This window comes from Saprolegnia diclina, assembly GCF_000281045.1.
Source record: "Saprolegnia diclina VS20 unplaced genomic scaffold supercont1.12, whole genome shotgun sequence".
NCBI classification, from domain to species: Eukaryota; Oomycota; class Saprolegniomycetes; order Saprolegniales; family Saprolegniaceae; genus Saprolegnia; species Saprolegnia diclina.
The window spans coordinates 151,175-166,275 of record NW_008246079.1 but is presented as its reverse complement, the minus strand read 5'-3'; the positions used below and the strand labels follow the sequence as shown (position 1 = coordinate 166,275).

Below are 15,101 nucleotides of genomic sequence, written 5' to 3'. Positions count from 1 at the left end.
CTTGGCGGAGGTCGACCCCGCGCCGCTCGTGCCCGCGCCATGATGGGCTTTGCCGTCCTTGCACTTGCTGCTCTGCTTGTCTGCATCGTGCTCTGGGCTGGCCGCGCTGGTGTCGTCGGTCTCTTCACGAAGGACGAGGTGCTGCTGGCCATGTACACGGACGTCCTTCCGTGGTACATTGCGGCTTCCAGTCTGAACGGACTTGGGATCGGGCTCCTCACAGCACTCGAAGGCATGGGCCAAATGGGCTTTGTGACGATCGTGACGGTCGTCGGACTCTGGGGCGTCCAGCTCCCACTGGCCTACTACTTTGGTATCATGAAGGGCCTTGGGCTTCCGGGCGTGTGGATGGCTACGACGATAGCCGCGGCCGTCAAGGTGACCATCATGGGCATCCGCTTCCTCTTTATCGACTGGCACAAGATGGTTCATGAAGCTGTGACGGGGGCTGAAGCCGGCGAGCCAAAGATTTCGAGCACCGAAGCCAACGACCCGGCGGTCCTCGAGGCGCGCGACAGCGAGTCGATCTACATCATGACGTCGTCGCCGGTCCACAGCAAGGCGCCGGACGTCGGTCACGTGACCCTGCTTTAGCTTCCTTTTGTCTGCATCGAATAATCTACCATCCCATGACGTATTTAACCAACGAGACGACGCGTGCACTCATTGGTCGCACACACGACGTTGAAGAAGAGACTGCGCACGCGTGCTTTCCATACCTTAGCTCGGATTCCAGAGGACGAGGTAACCCTAATCCCTCTCGGTTGGCACCTAATTCTGCTTCAAGGTATTACTTTCGAGCTACAACTAGAGCTCTCTCCCAATGGACTAGAGATCTATGGCAGCCGTGTTCAGAACGAGTCCGTTGACTTGGGCAACAGGAAGAGGACAATACCAAAGCGAGAGGTGCTATCGAGGGACCCATGTCAGAGCTATGGTTTAAGCCAGCGGGATGACCACACACTACGGGCGCGACTGCTGCTGGCGACGCATGCCCGTACAGGCTACTAGAATGGAAGTTGATGGCGAGACATGTGCCGCTCTTGTCCCAGGAGATGGTGCTGCAGGAAAAATGTGGTCAGCGCTCCCACTCTTGCAAATCGCAGCGAGGGTTTTTTGCGAGGGCTTGCTTGCGAGGGGTCGTCGGGGCTTCCATTCTTACGTGTCGCCAATTCCGAGATTTTTGAAAATACCATTTTCGTTCATTTGCGTCCGAGAGCACTCATACGATACGTGTACAGTCATGTGACGCAGTCGGCCCAGTGTATCGGTGAGTGTACATTGTACCTGGGACGCAGGACTCAGAACTCGGTTTTGGCAGGTTGGTTATCCTGCTGCGCGAAATCGGGTTGTAGAGCTGTGGCCGTCCGATCACGAGGATGTGTTGTCGACCCAATGATTCCAGTACCGATGTTGCCCATCATAACTTCGTCGCACCCTTTCAAAGGACCATTCTTGAATTGGACCGACATCAACATGATGGCCGACTTGACCGACGACGTCTTTAACCTCCGCTCCGAGTTACTGCCGTTCCTGGTCTTGTCGCTGCAGCTTGTGGTCAGCTACGTGGCGCGGCTCGCTCTTACGGTCATCGACAGCGCATTCCTCGGCCACGTCGGCACGAACGAGCTCGCGGGTGCGTCCCTTGCGACGCTCTGGATCGAGTTTCCGCTCAACACTGTCAGTGGCATGGCCTCGGCCCTTATTGCGGTACGCCACTCGCCTCTATATCTCCTTTCTGAGCACCGATCTCATTAGCTCTGCGGCCAAGCGTTCGGCGCCAAGAACTACCTCCTCATGGGCATCTGGCTGCAAATGGCGCTCATCTTGATCACCGTCTTGGCCGTGCCGACGATGGTGTGGTACTTCTTCCTCGGCGGTATTCTGCACCATACGACCGACGATTCCGCTGTCATCGCCTTTGGCGCGCGGTTCGCCGAGTTCTTGTCGCCGAGTATTTGGCCGCTCCTCGCGTACGTCTGTCTGCGTCAGTACCTCCAAGCCATGGGCGTCGTCATGCCCACCACCATCAACGGCATCGTCTGCATCGGCGTCGACATTGGCGCCAACTACCTCCTCATCTACACGGCGGGCCTTGGCTTTGATGGGTCGCCACTGGCTACTGTCATTGCTGCGTGGTTCCAGCCGATTGCGCTCTTCCTCTATGCATTCGTCTACAAGAAGCACCACAAGGACGCGTGGGGCGGCTGGAAACTCTCGGAGCTGACGTGGTCTCGCTGGAAGACGTTCTTCCGCATGGCGCTGCCCCTCGGCCTCAACGAAGGCTGCGAGTTTCTCGCGGCTGCAGCGCTTTCGTTTGTCGTCGCCAAGATGGGCGCCAACGTCCTTGCTACCCACGCGATCTTGAGCAGCATTTACACGCTGGTCAACGCCATTTTTGTCGGTGTCGGGTTGGCTGCTGCGGTCGGACTCGCTGAGCACCTCGGTGGTAGTCGTCCGCGCGCCGCCCGTGCCCGCTTCTACCTCGGGTTTGCAACGCTCGTCTGCGTCGCTGTCATTGTCGCATGTATCCTGTGGTTCGGTCGACGCAGTGTCGTCGGTGTCTTTACGACCGACGACCGAATCGTCGTCCTCTTCTTGGACGTCCTTCCGCTGTATCTTGCTGCTGCGAGTTTGCGGTCGCTCGATATGGGCCTCGTCACGTCCTTTATGGGCATGGGCCAAATGGGGTTTGTGTCGATCGCGACGGCTGTCGCTCTCTGGGGCGTCCAGCTCCCACTGGCCTACTACTTTGGTATCGTGAAGGACCTTGGGCTTCTGGGCGTGTGGACAGCGGCGACAATCGCAGCGGCCGTCAAGGTGACCATCATGAGCGTCCGCTTCCTCTGCATCGACTGGCAGAAGATGGTTCATGACGCCATGGCGGGGGCTGAGGCCGGCGACCAAAAGCTCTCGACTGCGACCGACGTCGACGAGGACATTTCGTGGGAGTCGTCCGGGAGCTCTTCCATCTACCTCATAGCGTCGCCGCCAACCCACAACAAGGAGCGGGACGCATGGCATGTGACTTTCATTTAGCTTTGATAGATCACATTATTTTACAGCAATTCATTAGTATCGTACTAGTCTAGCCCAATTGGCCATTCGCACCAAATCGGCTGTTGGGAAGGACCCTAACCCTACTTGAAGCCCGAGCCTCCTTCCTGTATTGCAAACAGCGTGTTGTGGCACATGTCTATTATACTGGTACTTGTCGCGCACGTTTCGATAGCTACGCTTTGTCCTGGTGCGGCAAGAGCGCGGTCTCTTGGAACCGCCAGGGCTCGTTAATCGGCTCCATGACCGCGTTCGCAGGCGACGGCACGGCCACCTCGACATGCCAAGTGGCGGTTGTCTCCGACTCCATAGCATCCATGGCCTGTCGAGCCATGACAGACCAGTCGACCGAGAGGAGCTTGACGCTGAGGACCATGAGCTTGAAGCTCGCGGTGACAGCGTATCCGACCCAGACCCCGTGGAGGCCATACTGAAGGTGAATCGCGAGTCCGTACGCGACGGGGAGCTGCACGAGCCACATGCCGACAAACGAGACGCCCGATACGAATTGCATTTGGCCCATGCCGTTGAGGACCGCTGTGAGCGTGATCTCCAGGGCGTCCAGCGCGTAGGCGAGAAGGTACAGGGGCAGTACGGCATAGCATTGGCGGACGAGGTCCGCGTCACTTGTAAACACGCCGACGATAAACGAGCGACCAAGGTAGAGCCCCGATGCTGTCGTCGCCGTGGTCGCGACGACAGTGCCAAGACCGATGCGAGTCATCGTCTGGGCGGCTGCCGGGCGATTCGCGCCGAGCGCGGTCGCCACGTGCACTTGGGTCGCGCACCCGACACCGAACGAGAGCGCCCAGAGCATGACCCAGAGCGTGAGCAGAATAGCGTTGGCGGCCAGCGCGTCGACGCCAAGCATCGCGACGACGAGTGACATGCACGAATTCGCCAAGTACGTGAGCGCATCGTTCAGCCCCAGAGGTAGCGCCATGCGGAAGAACGTCTTCCAGCGAGACCACGTCAACTCCGAGAGTTTCCAGCCGCCCCACGCGTCCTTGTGGTACTTCTTGTAGACGAATGCATAGAGGAAGAGCGCGATCGGCTGGAACCACGCAGCAATGACGGTGGCGAGCGGTGATCCGTCAAAGCCGAGGCCGTGCCAGTTGCCGGCACCATAAATAAGAACGTAGTTGGCGCCAACCGTGATGCCGATGGCCGCGAGACCGTTGACTGTCGTCGGCGCCACAACGTGCATGGCCTGGAGGTACTGGCGCAGACACGCGTAGATGAGTGTTGGCCAGACACTGAGCGCCATGACGCGTGCAAACCGGGCGCCAAGGCGAACAACGGTCGCGTCGTCCGTGGCCTGCACCAAGATGACGTCGATCGAGATATACCAGGCCATCACGGGCAGCGCGAGGCAGGAGACGAGCAGGAGCGCCATTTGAAGCCAAACGCCCATGAGCACCTTGTTGGCCGCACCGTACGCTTGGCCACAGAGCTACGAAAGTGCAATGTCAGCATCGCGTTCAGAGTGATGATGCTTGCTTACAGTCACGAGCGCGGATGACATGGCCCACACGGAGAAGAGCGGGACTTGAATCCACGTCGACGAGAGCGACGCGGCCGCCAACGCCGACGTCCCGAGGTGCCCAAGGAACGCATTATCGATCGTAAGCAGCGCGATGCGCGTGATGTTGGCGAGTGCGACCTGCAGCGCCAGCGAGGCGAACGCTGCAAAATGACCGCGGACGTCGTGGCCGTCCGTCGCCGCAAGCAGCCGCTGTCCCTCCTCGGCCATGCCAGTCGTCGTGTGGCATGCCAATCACAAGGGTCTGCGAAGGCGGCCGAGTTCGGTAGCAGTCTAGTTGCACGCCATTTGGACTTGAGTTCGTTTGATGGGTTGCAGCTCGGCCAATTGCGGCGCGCAATCGCGGTGCGTCATGCACCACGTAGGTACCAAACCATGATGTCAACAGCATAATCCTACTGACGAATCCTACGAGCGGCCTGCCTCCGTAAACGCATATATAACTCTTCTGGTGCCATGGAGGTTGAGTTGAAGTGGAGGAATGGCGTCCATCTAGCCAACCATATAATGGCTGATTCGAGCAACGGTTTGCAGTTTTGGGTCAAAATGGTTGGGTGCGTCTATCCATGCCACGATGGCAGCCGTCGCCAGCAACGCCGACTTGGTCGAGAGGATCGCCGGCTTCGTCGCGTGCCCGTTTGGCCTCCGCACGCTCCTCGCGCTGCTGCCGTACGAGAGCCTGAGCCTCCCGTACCAGAGCTTATGGACGCTTTCAACCGCTGTGCCGCTGTGCCACCTCTGGCCGCAGCTCCGCGTCGCCGTGCTCACGTCCCCGGGTCACGCAGTCGCCGCCGCCGAGCTCATGGCCTTGCGCCCCGTCGTGCGCATCGACACGTCGCCTATTCCGCGCTTCCCTTTTCTCCGCCATGCGAGCACGCGTGTTGCGCTGCGCTCAACCGCCGCCCTGTCCACCGTCGCCCACATGGGCAGCCATGGCGGCATCGTCGAGCTCTCGCTCGCCTTGCGCACTGACGCGACGCTGCATGACATTGCGCTCGCGCGGCGCGTGCTGGCTTCGTTCGTCCATCTGCGAGTTCTTGAGCTGTCGTGGCTCACGTCGCAGACTGGCGTGGTACTGTCGCCGCTGCTGGCCACCATCGCGCGCCTGCCGCGCCTCGCCGACCTCACGATCGCTTGTCCCGGCGTGCACGGCCTCCCGCCGTTCGCCGTGACCTTTCTAGTAACGTGGTTGGGCACAGGCCGCGCCGAGGCAGTGCGGCTGCGGCACATCGATCTCGGGGACGTGGCGTGCGAGGCCGTCGCCATGGCCCTGCATGCGTCGCGGTCGCTGCGGATCCTCGACCTCGACGACACGAACGGTATCGCGTTCGATTTCATGCAAACGCCCTTGCCGCGGACGCTGCAAAGTCTCTGTTTGACCAAAGGATTCGCCATCGTCGGCACGTTTCTACCGGTAGCGCTGCGGCAGTCGCACCTCGAGACGCTCCATTTTGACGCGACCGCGACGCCCGGACTTCTTGACACGCTGCGGACGCTCCCGACACTACATCGACTGAGCCACCTTCGATTGAGCCTACACCAGCTGGACGATGCGACCGCCGACTGCCTCTCGCAAATCCTGCCCCGTCTTCTGAGTCTGGTCGCGCTCGAGCTCGAGTGGATGGAAGAAGCGGCGGCGGTGCCGGCAGTCCACCGGTGCCCTCGCCTCCAACGCTTGGCGCTGCGTGGTCCCGGCAACGGTGCGGCGGCGTGGGTCTGCCCACCGACACTGCGCCATCTCTGTCTCCGTGGCGCCGATCGCGCTTCGGTTGCCACCGACCCCGCCCTCCTTGTGTGCTGCGTCCCACCAACCCGCCGCTGCGCCTTCTTCCAGCCGTGTGGTCGCGCGTCGTGCTTGGCGACTTGATACAAAGTTGAAACAAAAACTCAGAAAACACGCACGATACTTTAAAAAAGCTTCTTAGCTTTGTCTACTGTTGATGTCGAGGTGGTCCAAGCGGCGGGCCACCTCCGTCATCGCGTTCATCGAGCCGCCGGGGCGGCGGTTCGCGCCGTCGACCGCGTCCGCCGACAAGGCGCGGCCTTGGACCGACCGGGCGCGCGACGACTCGTCCATGTGACGGTGGTGCGACCGCTCGTCGTTGTCGTCTTCGCGAATGAGCTGGCTCGACTCGTGCTTGCCAATGCCAAAGAGCGATGGCAGCCGCAGCTTCTTTGTGGGCTTGATCGAAAGCACCGTGCGGCCAAACTTGACGTGCAGCATCTGGTTGTTGGCGAGCGTGAGCGGGCGGTAAATGTAGCGCAACGTGCCGTTCGAGCTGCCCGCGTCCTTGACAAACCACTCGCCCTTGGAGTAGTGCAGCTCGGCGTGGATCGTCGAGACGGTGCGGTACTTGAGCACAAGGTCGCACTGCGACGAGCGGCCAATCATGAGCGGACGGCTGCCTTCGAGGCCGAGCAGCGTCTTGTAGCTGAGCTGGTACCGGGTCGATGTGTTGAGCGTCGACGACGAGTGCTTCGTAACGACCTGCAGCATGATGCTAGGTGCGTCCAGACGGTCTGGCAGCAGCGAGACGTAGGTGCCTGTCTCGGGGATCTTGACGCGCGACGGGTACGCGGCCTTGCAGATCGAGCACGTGCGCGCGTCGCTCTCGTCAAGGACTGCGCAAATCTCGTTCTTGTCACCGTTCGTGTGCCACCGCTTGAGGCAGTTAAGATGGATGTACTTGGTGTCACCCGAGCACTTGCAGGGCGCAATGAGCGGGTTGTCGTCTTCGCTCTCGTCGTAGCACACGTAGCAGATTGCGACCGACGAGCTGCGGTTCGAGAGGCGCGTGGCAGTCGGGTCGTCGCACTGCGACCCTTCGTTGCCGTTGGCCTCGTCAGTATCGTCGCCGCTGTCCACGTCGCCTTGGTGTTCGTCGAGGCAGACAAGGCGCTGCGTGAGGTGCGAAATGTCCGACGGCGACAGCGACGCGTCCGACGTGCCCGTGCGGCCCGTGTCAATCTCCGTGACGAGGAGGCCGACCGAGCCAAAGCGCAAAATGTCGCCGACGTGCACCTGGTGCTTCCCGCCGCGAATGAGCTTGGTGCCGAGAATCTGACACACGCCCGTGTGGGCGGAGAAGCGCTCGATCGACGGCATCATCTTGTACGTGTCATTGCCATAGTCGATCGTGAGGCACGGCGCGCGCGGGTCTTCAATAAAAATACGTTCGCGGTCCTTCAACGGCGTCGAGGCGCCGGTCGCCGGCGCCGGCTGGCCCAAGAGGCCATGGCCCAGGTCGTGCTCGGCGTTCGGGCACGGCTTGGAGCCATAGATCGTGACGCCGTTCTTGACAACGCTCATGCGGAACTTCTGGCGCTTGGACGAGACGCCTTTCGCGGCCGCAGTCATGCCACGGATATCGAGCCTAGCCACGCAGTTCGCATCAGATTTCAACGCGCTTTACACCATTCGATAGCGTACGTGTCGGGCTTGCCGTCGCCGCTAAAGAATTCGGACGCGCGGACAAAGCTCCACCGGCGGTCGCTGGGCTTCGAGGACGACGACGACATGGTTCGGCGGGCGGCGGAAAAAGGTAATAGCGGCTCCGACGCACACACAGAAAAACGAAGAATAACAACCCGCGATTCGCCTGGCGGCTTCCATTTATTTTATTACATACAATTTTCCAGTGTAAGAATCGATTTTCAAATAAAAAGGCCGGCAAGGAGTGGACTCTACGTCCAGCGCGGCGTGGCGTTACAGCGCGCACTTTTTTTACAATTTACTTGCAGTTTGTATGGGACGCAGCGTATTTTTATTCCAGAGAAGTAAAAATTGCGCCAGAAAACCTGATCTCTCGACGGTTGCAGTCAAAAAAAGGTCGAAAACTGGCTTTTTAATGCGCTTGGAATTATATCACGTAGGCCCCCCTACGATGATCACATCAGTCGGGTCCCCTTTAATGCGGCTGTTGTTTGGCTTCGCCGATGCGTCGAGTACCACCGGTCGTACCCGACATTGTGTGCAAGCATCGATCGTGAATTGCCGACGAAGTAGGTAGCCCCGTCCTCGTGCGCGTAGAAGTCGACCGCCACCGAAATAAGATCTGATTTTCTTGCCCTATACTCTCTTGCGTCTTGTATGAAAGAGCGAGAGGGCTCAGCAGGCGGTGCTTCAAGGTGGGTGGGCCGTCAAAACCCGTGGGTCCCCCTGTGCGGAATAAAATGCACGCGGATACAGTGTATTAAAATCGGGTTTTCTTTTTGCGCTTGAATTCGCTGGTGTAATGCCGAATGGAGTCGGGCAGAGCGGGCGTGGGATGGGCGCCAGCAGGCTGGCAGAGACGGCTGATGGCGTCCGCGCGTGGAGGATCGTATGAGCGCACCTGGTACGTGGCGCGTCGGCGCGTCGGTGGCGCAGTGGACGGTGGCGCCATCGATCGGCGCGGCCGGCGACGATGCGGTAGCGACGGGCGCAGCGCTGGACAGATCGCTGGAGCATGTCCCATCGGTGCGATGCCTGTCGACGCGCCAGGTCCGCAACTGGACTTGGCTTGGACGAGCGTGACGTTCGATGACAGCATATGCTGCGATCTTGGCTCTCGTGTCGATATTACAACGCTCATTACAGAGGAATGCGACTCGTATGCATGGCGCATGGCAGCGCCGCTGCTGCAGGCGCATAGGAAGGTCGCTGCATCGCCGAAAGCTACTCCTGCACGTGGTACCGCGCCCAAGTAGACACGTCAAGTTCGCATGGCCTTGGTCGCCTCAAGAACTCGGTCGCTTCAAAGATATGCATGAGCGCAACTTCAACCACGCAGGATGCGGGGCGACGGCGCGAAAGCGGGCGGCACGAGGCGCAGCCGTGTTGGGAGTATTCGCACGAGCTACTCGACTGCGAAGAAGGAGCCTGCGGCGAAGTCCCCGCTCGGATAGCGCTGCAGTGGGCGAGGGGTTGCAGACTGCGGGAAGCGACAGCTGCGGACGCACCTGCGTGTCCACATGATCCACCCATCGCGGTCGCCCAAGGCACGGACGATGAGCGTCTCTGCCGTGGGGCTTCACGATGGAGGCATACCGACCACATTCTTCCGTTCGTCAAAGCTACTTCTTGGATCTTTGCGAAAGATCGCAACGTTCCGAGTGCTCGCAGAGGTGGAGGTGAGCCATGCACGTCGTCGAAGGGCACCCGCTGCTGCAAAAAGCCGAGGGATTTGCGTGGCGCGACGAGCTTCGCGCGTACCTCTCGCTGGCGCTGCAGGTGGCGCTCGCCAACATCACGCGCATCGCACTCACGACGATCGACTCGGCCTTTCTCGGGCACCTCGGCACCGAGTCGCTTGCGGCCGCGTCGCTGGCCACGATCTGGACCCAAGTGCCGCTCTTCTCTGTCTGGGCCATGTCCTCGTCGCTCATCACGGTAGCATTGCACACGTCGTCGAGCTTTCTCATGTCGTCGGTAGCTCTGCGGCCAAGCGTTTGGCGCACGCAACTTTACGCTCATGGGCGTCTGGTTTCAAATGGCGCTGCTGCTCGTCTCGTGCCTGGCTTGCTTCGTTGTCGGCTATTACTGGTGCCTCGACCGGATCCTCGTCCGCGCGACCGACGACGCGGTCATCGTCGACCTCGGCACGCGCTTTAGCCGCATTCTCTCGGGTGCCATTTGGCCGACGCTGGCGTATGCGTGCATGCGGCAGTACCTCCAGGCCATGCACATTGTCGCGCCCACGACAGCGATCGGGTCCATCTCGATCGGCCTCGCGATACTTGCCAACTACGTGCTCATCTATGGCGCCGGTGCTTGGAACGGCCTCGGCTTTGACGGGTCGGCTATCGCGACTGTCCTTGCGTCTTGGTTCCAGCCCACGTCGCTCTTCCTCTATGCGTTTGTCTACCGCGGCTACCACAAGCAGGCGTGGGGCGGGTGGCACTGGTCGGCCTTCACGCGTGATCGGTGGCGGCTCTTCCTCCGCATGGCGATCCCACTCGGCATGATTGACGGCTTTACGACGCTCGCCAACTCGTGCATGTCGCTCATCGCTGCGCACATGGGCGCCGAGATCTTAGCGTCGAATGCGATTCTGCTCACGCTCTGGGGCCTGCTCTGGGCGCTCTTTTGGGGCTTTGGCTGCGCGACCCAGGTCAAGGTCGCGAATCATCTCGGTGCGGGCCGAGCGGATGCGGCGCGGGGTGCAAGCCGCCTCGGCTTTGCCACGATTCTCGTCGTCGTCGGCGTCGTCGTTGGGCTCTTGCTCTGCTTCCAGGAGGCCATTCTCGGCATCTACACGTCGGATGCGCACCTGATGGCGCACTGCGGCTCGGTGCTGCCGCTCTTTGTGCTCGGCTTTAGCGTCGACGCGCTCGAGATCACCGTCACCGCCATACTCAACGGCATGGGCCAGATGCCGTTCGTGTCGAGCGTCGTCTTCACCGGTATGTGGCTCGTGCAGCTACCTCTGAGCTACGTACTGGCGATCCACTGCAACTATGGCTTTGCCGGGCTCTGGGCCGGCATCTGCGTCACGGCCGGCTTCAAACTGCTCGTGCTCTCGGCCAAGTACGCCTCCGTCGACTGGGACCGCATGGCGGTGACGGCGATGGCGACGATGGCGGCCGAGGATGAAGTGTGCATTCACGAAGACGCGTTCGTCGCCGGGTCGCCCGTCAACGTTGTCGTTGCGGGCGCTTTGCCGCGCCGATGGAGCATGTCCTCCGTGTCGCGCACGAGCCTCGATGCGTAGCCGTCGATAGCGTTCATATCGTCGAGAGCTATTATAGTTGTGGGTTTTATAGCCCATGTACTAGATCGTACTGTTGCATGAACTGAGCGCCAGATGGGTCGTTGAACTGCGCGGTTGTTGCATAGAGAAGGGCCATGTCAAAACGCTGGTTACGAGAGGAGGTCCGTGGACGCCAGTATACTGGAGCCTGCAGACGCTTGAGGGATACTGGGAGTGAGCAGCTGCCTGCGTCGCTCGTGTGCAAGGTGTGCAAAATCGCGGGAAACTTCAAAGACCGAAAGTTGGGTGTTTTTGGCTGGCTGCCATACGACGACAAAGACGACATGAGCCGGAAGCGCCGCCATCGCGACGTCTCGCCACCGCGGCTGTGGTCCTGGGACGAGAAGCTCGGAGCGCTGCGAGTCTACCGTGACCGCTTTGGCACGTGCGAGGTTGCGCCAACGTACACGGTACCATGCGGCAACAGCGACTGGCCGTCGGTGATGGGCGGGATGGACCTCGCGCACGCCGTCGAGAGCTTTCGCACGGCGCCGACGCTGCCGCCATCGACGCTGGACGTGCTTATTGAGATGGGCTTTCCGTGGCGACCAGGCGGCGGCGCGTCGCCCTGCGTGACGCACGTCAAGCGCCGCGGCGGGTACCTCCGCGTCGTCGCCTTTGACGACCAGATCGACGCCCTCGACATGTACCGCCACCTCTACGGCCGGCGCGCGATCGCGCCCATGTTCCTCGTGCCGCACAAGCACGCCAACTGGCCACGAGCCATGTGGGACGTTGAGCTTGCTCGGGTGCCCGAGATGCTGGCCAAGCACGCGGTCGAGCTCTCGGACAAGCAGCTCACGCGGCTGCACAGTCTCATGTTCCTGCGCCAGATCCCGCCGTGGCCTGCGCTCACGCAGCTCTTGACCGAGTGCGATCGCGACGTCCCGATCGACTTTGTCGTACCGTACGGGTGTCGACACGCCGGCACGCCGCTCGGGGACCTCGCGTGGCAACTGCACCGCCGGCAACCGCAGCTGGCACGACACCGCCAGGCGTGGCTCACAACAGCGCACGTCTCGACGTCGTTCGACCGCATCGACGAGGCGCTGCGACACTACCACACGTCACATCCTGCCGAGCCATTGCCATCGACCATTGTCGTGCGTCGACGCGGGTGGCCGCCAGCTCTGCGAGGCCTCCGCCTTGGCTACTGGACCATGCGCTTGCTGGCGATGCACCGCGCGCTTGTGCTCGATGCTAGCATCCTGGCGGCGCTGTCGCCGTTTCTGACGTCGCCGCCGCGGGACCTCTCGGGCGTGGGCAGCGACATTGACTTGACCATCAGCGATCTCGACGACGACCAGAGTGCGACGCAGAGCGATGGCGAGTTTAGCATGGGGCCCGCGACTCGACGGCCACAAGCTGTCACGTCCTACGCCGACAACGAGGCGCTTCGCAGCGACGACGATGCCGATGAGATCGCGACAAGTTGTCTGCTGTCGCCAGCCGAGAGTCCTGTGCCTGTCCGGTCGCCCGACGACACGGAAACCTGCTCCGAGGACGACATGGACATGGGCTTGGCTTTTGATGCTGACGAGACAGAAGACGACGAAGCACCGACACCGGCGCCGACGGTCCTTCCGAGCCATCCACTGCCGTCGACGTCGGTCGTTGCCGCCGAGAAGCATGTGTCACTATCGACACCGTCGCTGGTGGATCAACCGTGGTGGGCCAAGCAGCGTCGACCGCCGCTACCGCTTGCCTTGCGGCCAAAGTCGTTGTCGACACCGACGGCCGCGACCAAGACATTGGCGACTGGCACCGATCCTTGTCCAGAGCCTTGGCCTCATTCGGCGTGCAAGTCAGGTGCCAGTACAACGACGGACACACGCGCACCGGTACCGCGAGCCGTCGTGCCACGGACAGTTGCATGGAGCAAAGAGTATGAGATCGAAGAGCTCGGGATCGACCCCTCGCTCAAGGTGGGACAACAAGGCAACAGCATCCCCCCGGCAACACCCTCCCTCGCAGGGCGACAACCGCTGCTACAGGCGCAGGTGACTACTTGCACGCCACTCGCAGCCAAGACACTTTCGGTGGCGTCGCCCTCGCAGCTTCAAGCGACCGTCAAGGATGAAGCTCCGGCGCAAATGCTCGCATTCCCACCGTCGACAACTGCCTCGGTCAATGCCTCTGCGGGTATCGTGCTGCGTCAGCACGAGCCCGCGCTTGCCACTCAACACGACCGCCTCGTACCTGAACACACGTCCGGAAAGCCCGTTGGTCCGTGGGCGCCAAAGTCCGAGCCTTCGACACCGCAACCTTCGCTTGTCGGTGAAGTGCTTGCTTCTGCCGTCATCGCGCCTGCGACTGCCACCGACGACGCGACGATCAAGCGCGACGTTGCATCAGACGAGCTGCGAATGTACTCCAAGTGGGATCGGCGGCTGTTGGCACTCCAGGTCTACCATCAGCTGCACGGGCATGTACTAGTGCCAAGCGATTTTGTCGTACCGGCGGGCGTCGCCACGTGGCCACCGGCATTTGCTGGCTTCACGCTCGGTGCTGCCGTCGAGATGATTCGGGCGGCGTCCGACCGCTTGCAACCCGTGCACCGGTACCGTCTGGACGTCATTGGGTTCGTTTGGGACGCCTCAGTTGCTGCCTTGTGGCGAGACGTCCTCCACGTACTCAAGCGCTGGACCCTTCGCCGCACAGGCCGGCAAATCACCGACGTTGACATTGTCGATGCGCCGGCCAGTCTCTCGGGCGGTCCGATCGGGAGGTACCTCACGCGACTCGACGTCGACGCCGTCTTGTCGTCGCCGGCGTACGCGGCGCCACTGCTCCGACTCCAGTACGACGTCGGCGCTCGGTGGCGCGCCAAGCTTCTCGCGCTACAGACGTACCAGGAACGCTTCTACCACCTTCACGTCCCAGCGTCCTTCCGCGTCCCCAGTTGCCCGCGATGGGACGCGTCGCTCTGGGATCTACCGCTCGGCCTCATTGTCATGTGGCTGCGGGACATTGGAGCGGCTGCCATGGCCCCCGAGAAGGCCACAGCGCTCCACGACCTCGGATTCGAGTGGGCGTCGGTGGACTTTGAGCTGCTTGCGGACGCTGCGCGCCTCGTGCCGGCGTCGTCCGTGCCACCGTCGTTGGTGCTACCGTCTTCGCCACACGTCCCGGACGAGCTACGGGGCTACCCGCTCGGCCTCGTCGTTGCCAAGCGCCGCGCCTACATGGAGCGCATGACGCTGGCGTATCACGCCTCGGTGTCGCTCTTGGTCGGCCGTCCTGCGGACCCGCGGCCAGATGAAGTTGTCTTTGACATGTCGCTCATCCTCTCGACGCTCATGCAGTATGCGAGCTTCCACGGCTCGACGGCGGTGCCGCTGTTGTTTACGCTGCCTGCCGACTCGGACGTGTGGCTCGACGGCGCGCGGGAGATGCCGCTCGGGTTCTTTGTCGCATTTCTCCACGACTCGTTTGACGAGCTCGATGAGCTCGTGCAGAGTCTGCTCCAGGACCACGCGTTTCCAAGGCCAGATTCACATGTGGTACATTCTGGTAGCGTCAAAGTCGAAGCAGACGTACTCTCGCCCAACAGCTTCGCTGTCGACGTCAAACCCGCCTACTAAGTGTCACACGTGTATGAATCATCCTGTGTAGTTTTCAGTTTGGAACCAGACGGGATCTGGTTGCGTCGGACACTAGATTTTTGATCTGGTATGTGCATCTAAAACCGCCCAATCACATCGTGTTTGCACTTTGATTTCAGCCAATCCCGATCGCGTATATATTGCAAAGATCGCACCAATGGCCTT

General features: G+C 61.2%; 7 protein-coding genes across 7 annotated transcripts in view; 5 read left to right on the top strand and 2 right to left on the bottom strand.

Moving 5' to 3' along the window:
* Window positions 1–646, top strand: part of SDRG_04755 (hypothetical protein) — an 8,863-nt gene extending 8,217 nt beyond the window's left edge. The window contains exon 3 of the mRNA XM_008610439.1: window positions 11–646. Coding sequence (XP_008608661.1) covers window positions 11–594 — 584 coding nt within the window. The 3' untranslated portion in view covers window positions 595–646. The remainder of the gene's footprint in view (window positions 1–10) is intronic.
* An 830-nt stretch (window positions 647–1,476) lies between these two features.
* SDRG_04754 (hypothetical protein) lies at window positions 1,477–3,039 on the top strand (the record flags this gene model as incomplete). Its single annotated transcript, XM_008610438.1, has 2 exons — window positions 1,477–1,710; window positions 1,759–3,039. The coding sequence occupies 2 exons, from the start codon at window positions 1,477–1,479 to the stop codon at window positions 3,037–3,039; spliced, it is 1,515 nt and encodes a 504-aa protein (XP_008608660.1).
* Window positions 3,040–3,133: 94 nt separating this feature from the next.
* SDRG_04753 (hypothetical protein) lies at window positions 3,134–4,872 on the bottom strand. The gene is made up of 2 exons (XM_008610437.1): window positions 4,562–4,872; window positions 3,134–4,510 (listed from the first exon to the last, which is right to left on the bottom strand). Exons 1-2 carry the CDS (start codon window positions 4,808–4,810, stop codon window positions 3,233–3,235), a joined length of 1,527 nt encoding a protein of 508 aa, XP_008608659.1. The 5' UTR covers window positions 4,811–4,872; the 3' UTR covers window positions 3,134–3,232.
* Window positions 4,873–5,174: 302 nt separating this feature from the next.
* On the top strand, window positions 5,175–6,467 carry SDRG_04752 (hypothetical protein; the record flags this gene model as incomplete). Its single annotated transcript, XM_008610436.1, has 1 exon — window positions 5,175–6,467. One exon carries the CDS (start codon window positions 5,175–5,177, stop codon window positions 6,465–6,467), a length of 1,293 nt encoding a protein of 430 aa, XP_008608658.1.
* Window positions 6,468–6,487: 20 nt separating this feature from the next.
* Window positions 6,488–8,201, bottom strand: SDRG_04751 (hypothetical protein). Its single transcript, XM_008610435.1, has 2 exons — window positions 8,031–8,201; window positions 6,488–7,974 (listed from the first exon to the last, which is right to left on the bottom strand). The coding sequence occupies exons 1-2, from the start codon at window positions 8,117–8,119 to the stop codon at window positions 6,522–6,524; spliced, it is 1,542 nt and encodes a 513-aa protein (XP_008608657.1). The 5' UTR covers window positions 8,120–8,201; the 3' UTR covers window positions 6,488–6,521.
* A 1,154-nt stretch (window positions 8,202–9,355) lies between these two features.
* On the top strand, window positions 9,356–11,393 carry SDRG_04750 (hypothetical protein). The gene is made up of 2 exons (XM_008610434.1): window positions 9,356–9,971; window positions 10,015–11,393. The coding sequence occupies exons 1-2, from the start codon at window positions 9,720–9,722 to the stop codon at window positions 11,290–11,292; spliced, it is 1,530 nt and encodes a 509-aa protein (XP_008608656.1). The 5' UTR covers window positions 9,356–9,719; the 3' UTR covers window positions 11,293–11,393.
* Window positions 11,394–11,615: 222 nt separating this feature from the next.
* Window positions 11,616–14,915, top strand: SDRG_04749 (hypothetical protein; the record flags this gene model as incomplete). Its single annotated transcript, XM_008610433.1, has 2 exons — window positions 11,616–14,809; window positions 14,849–14,915. 2 exons carry the CDS (start codon window positions 11,616–11,618, stop codon window positions 14,913–14,915), a joined length of 3,261 nt encoding a protein of 1,086 aa, XP_008608655.1.
* Window positions 14,916–15,101: the final 186 nt, after the last annotated feature.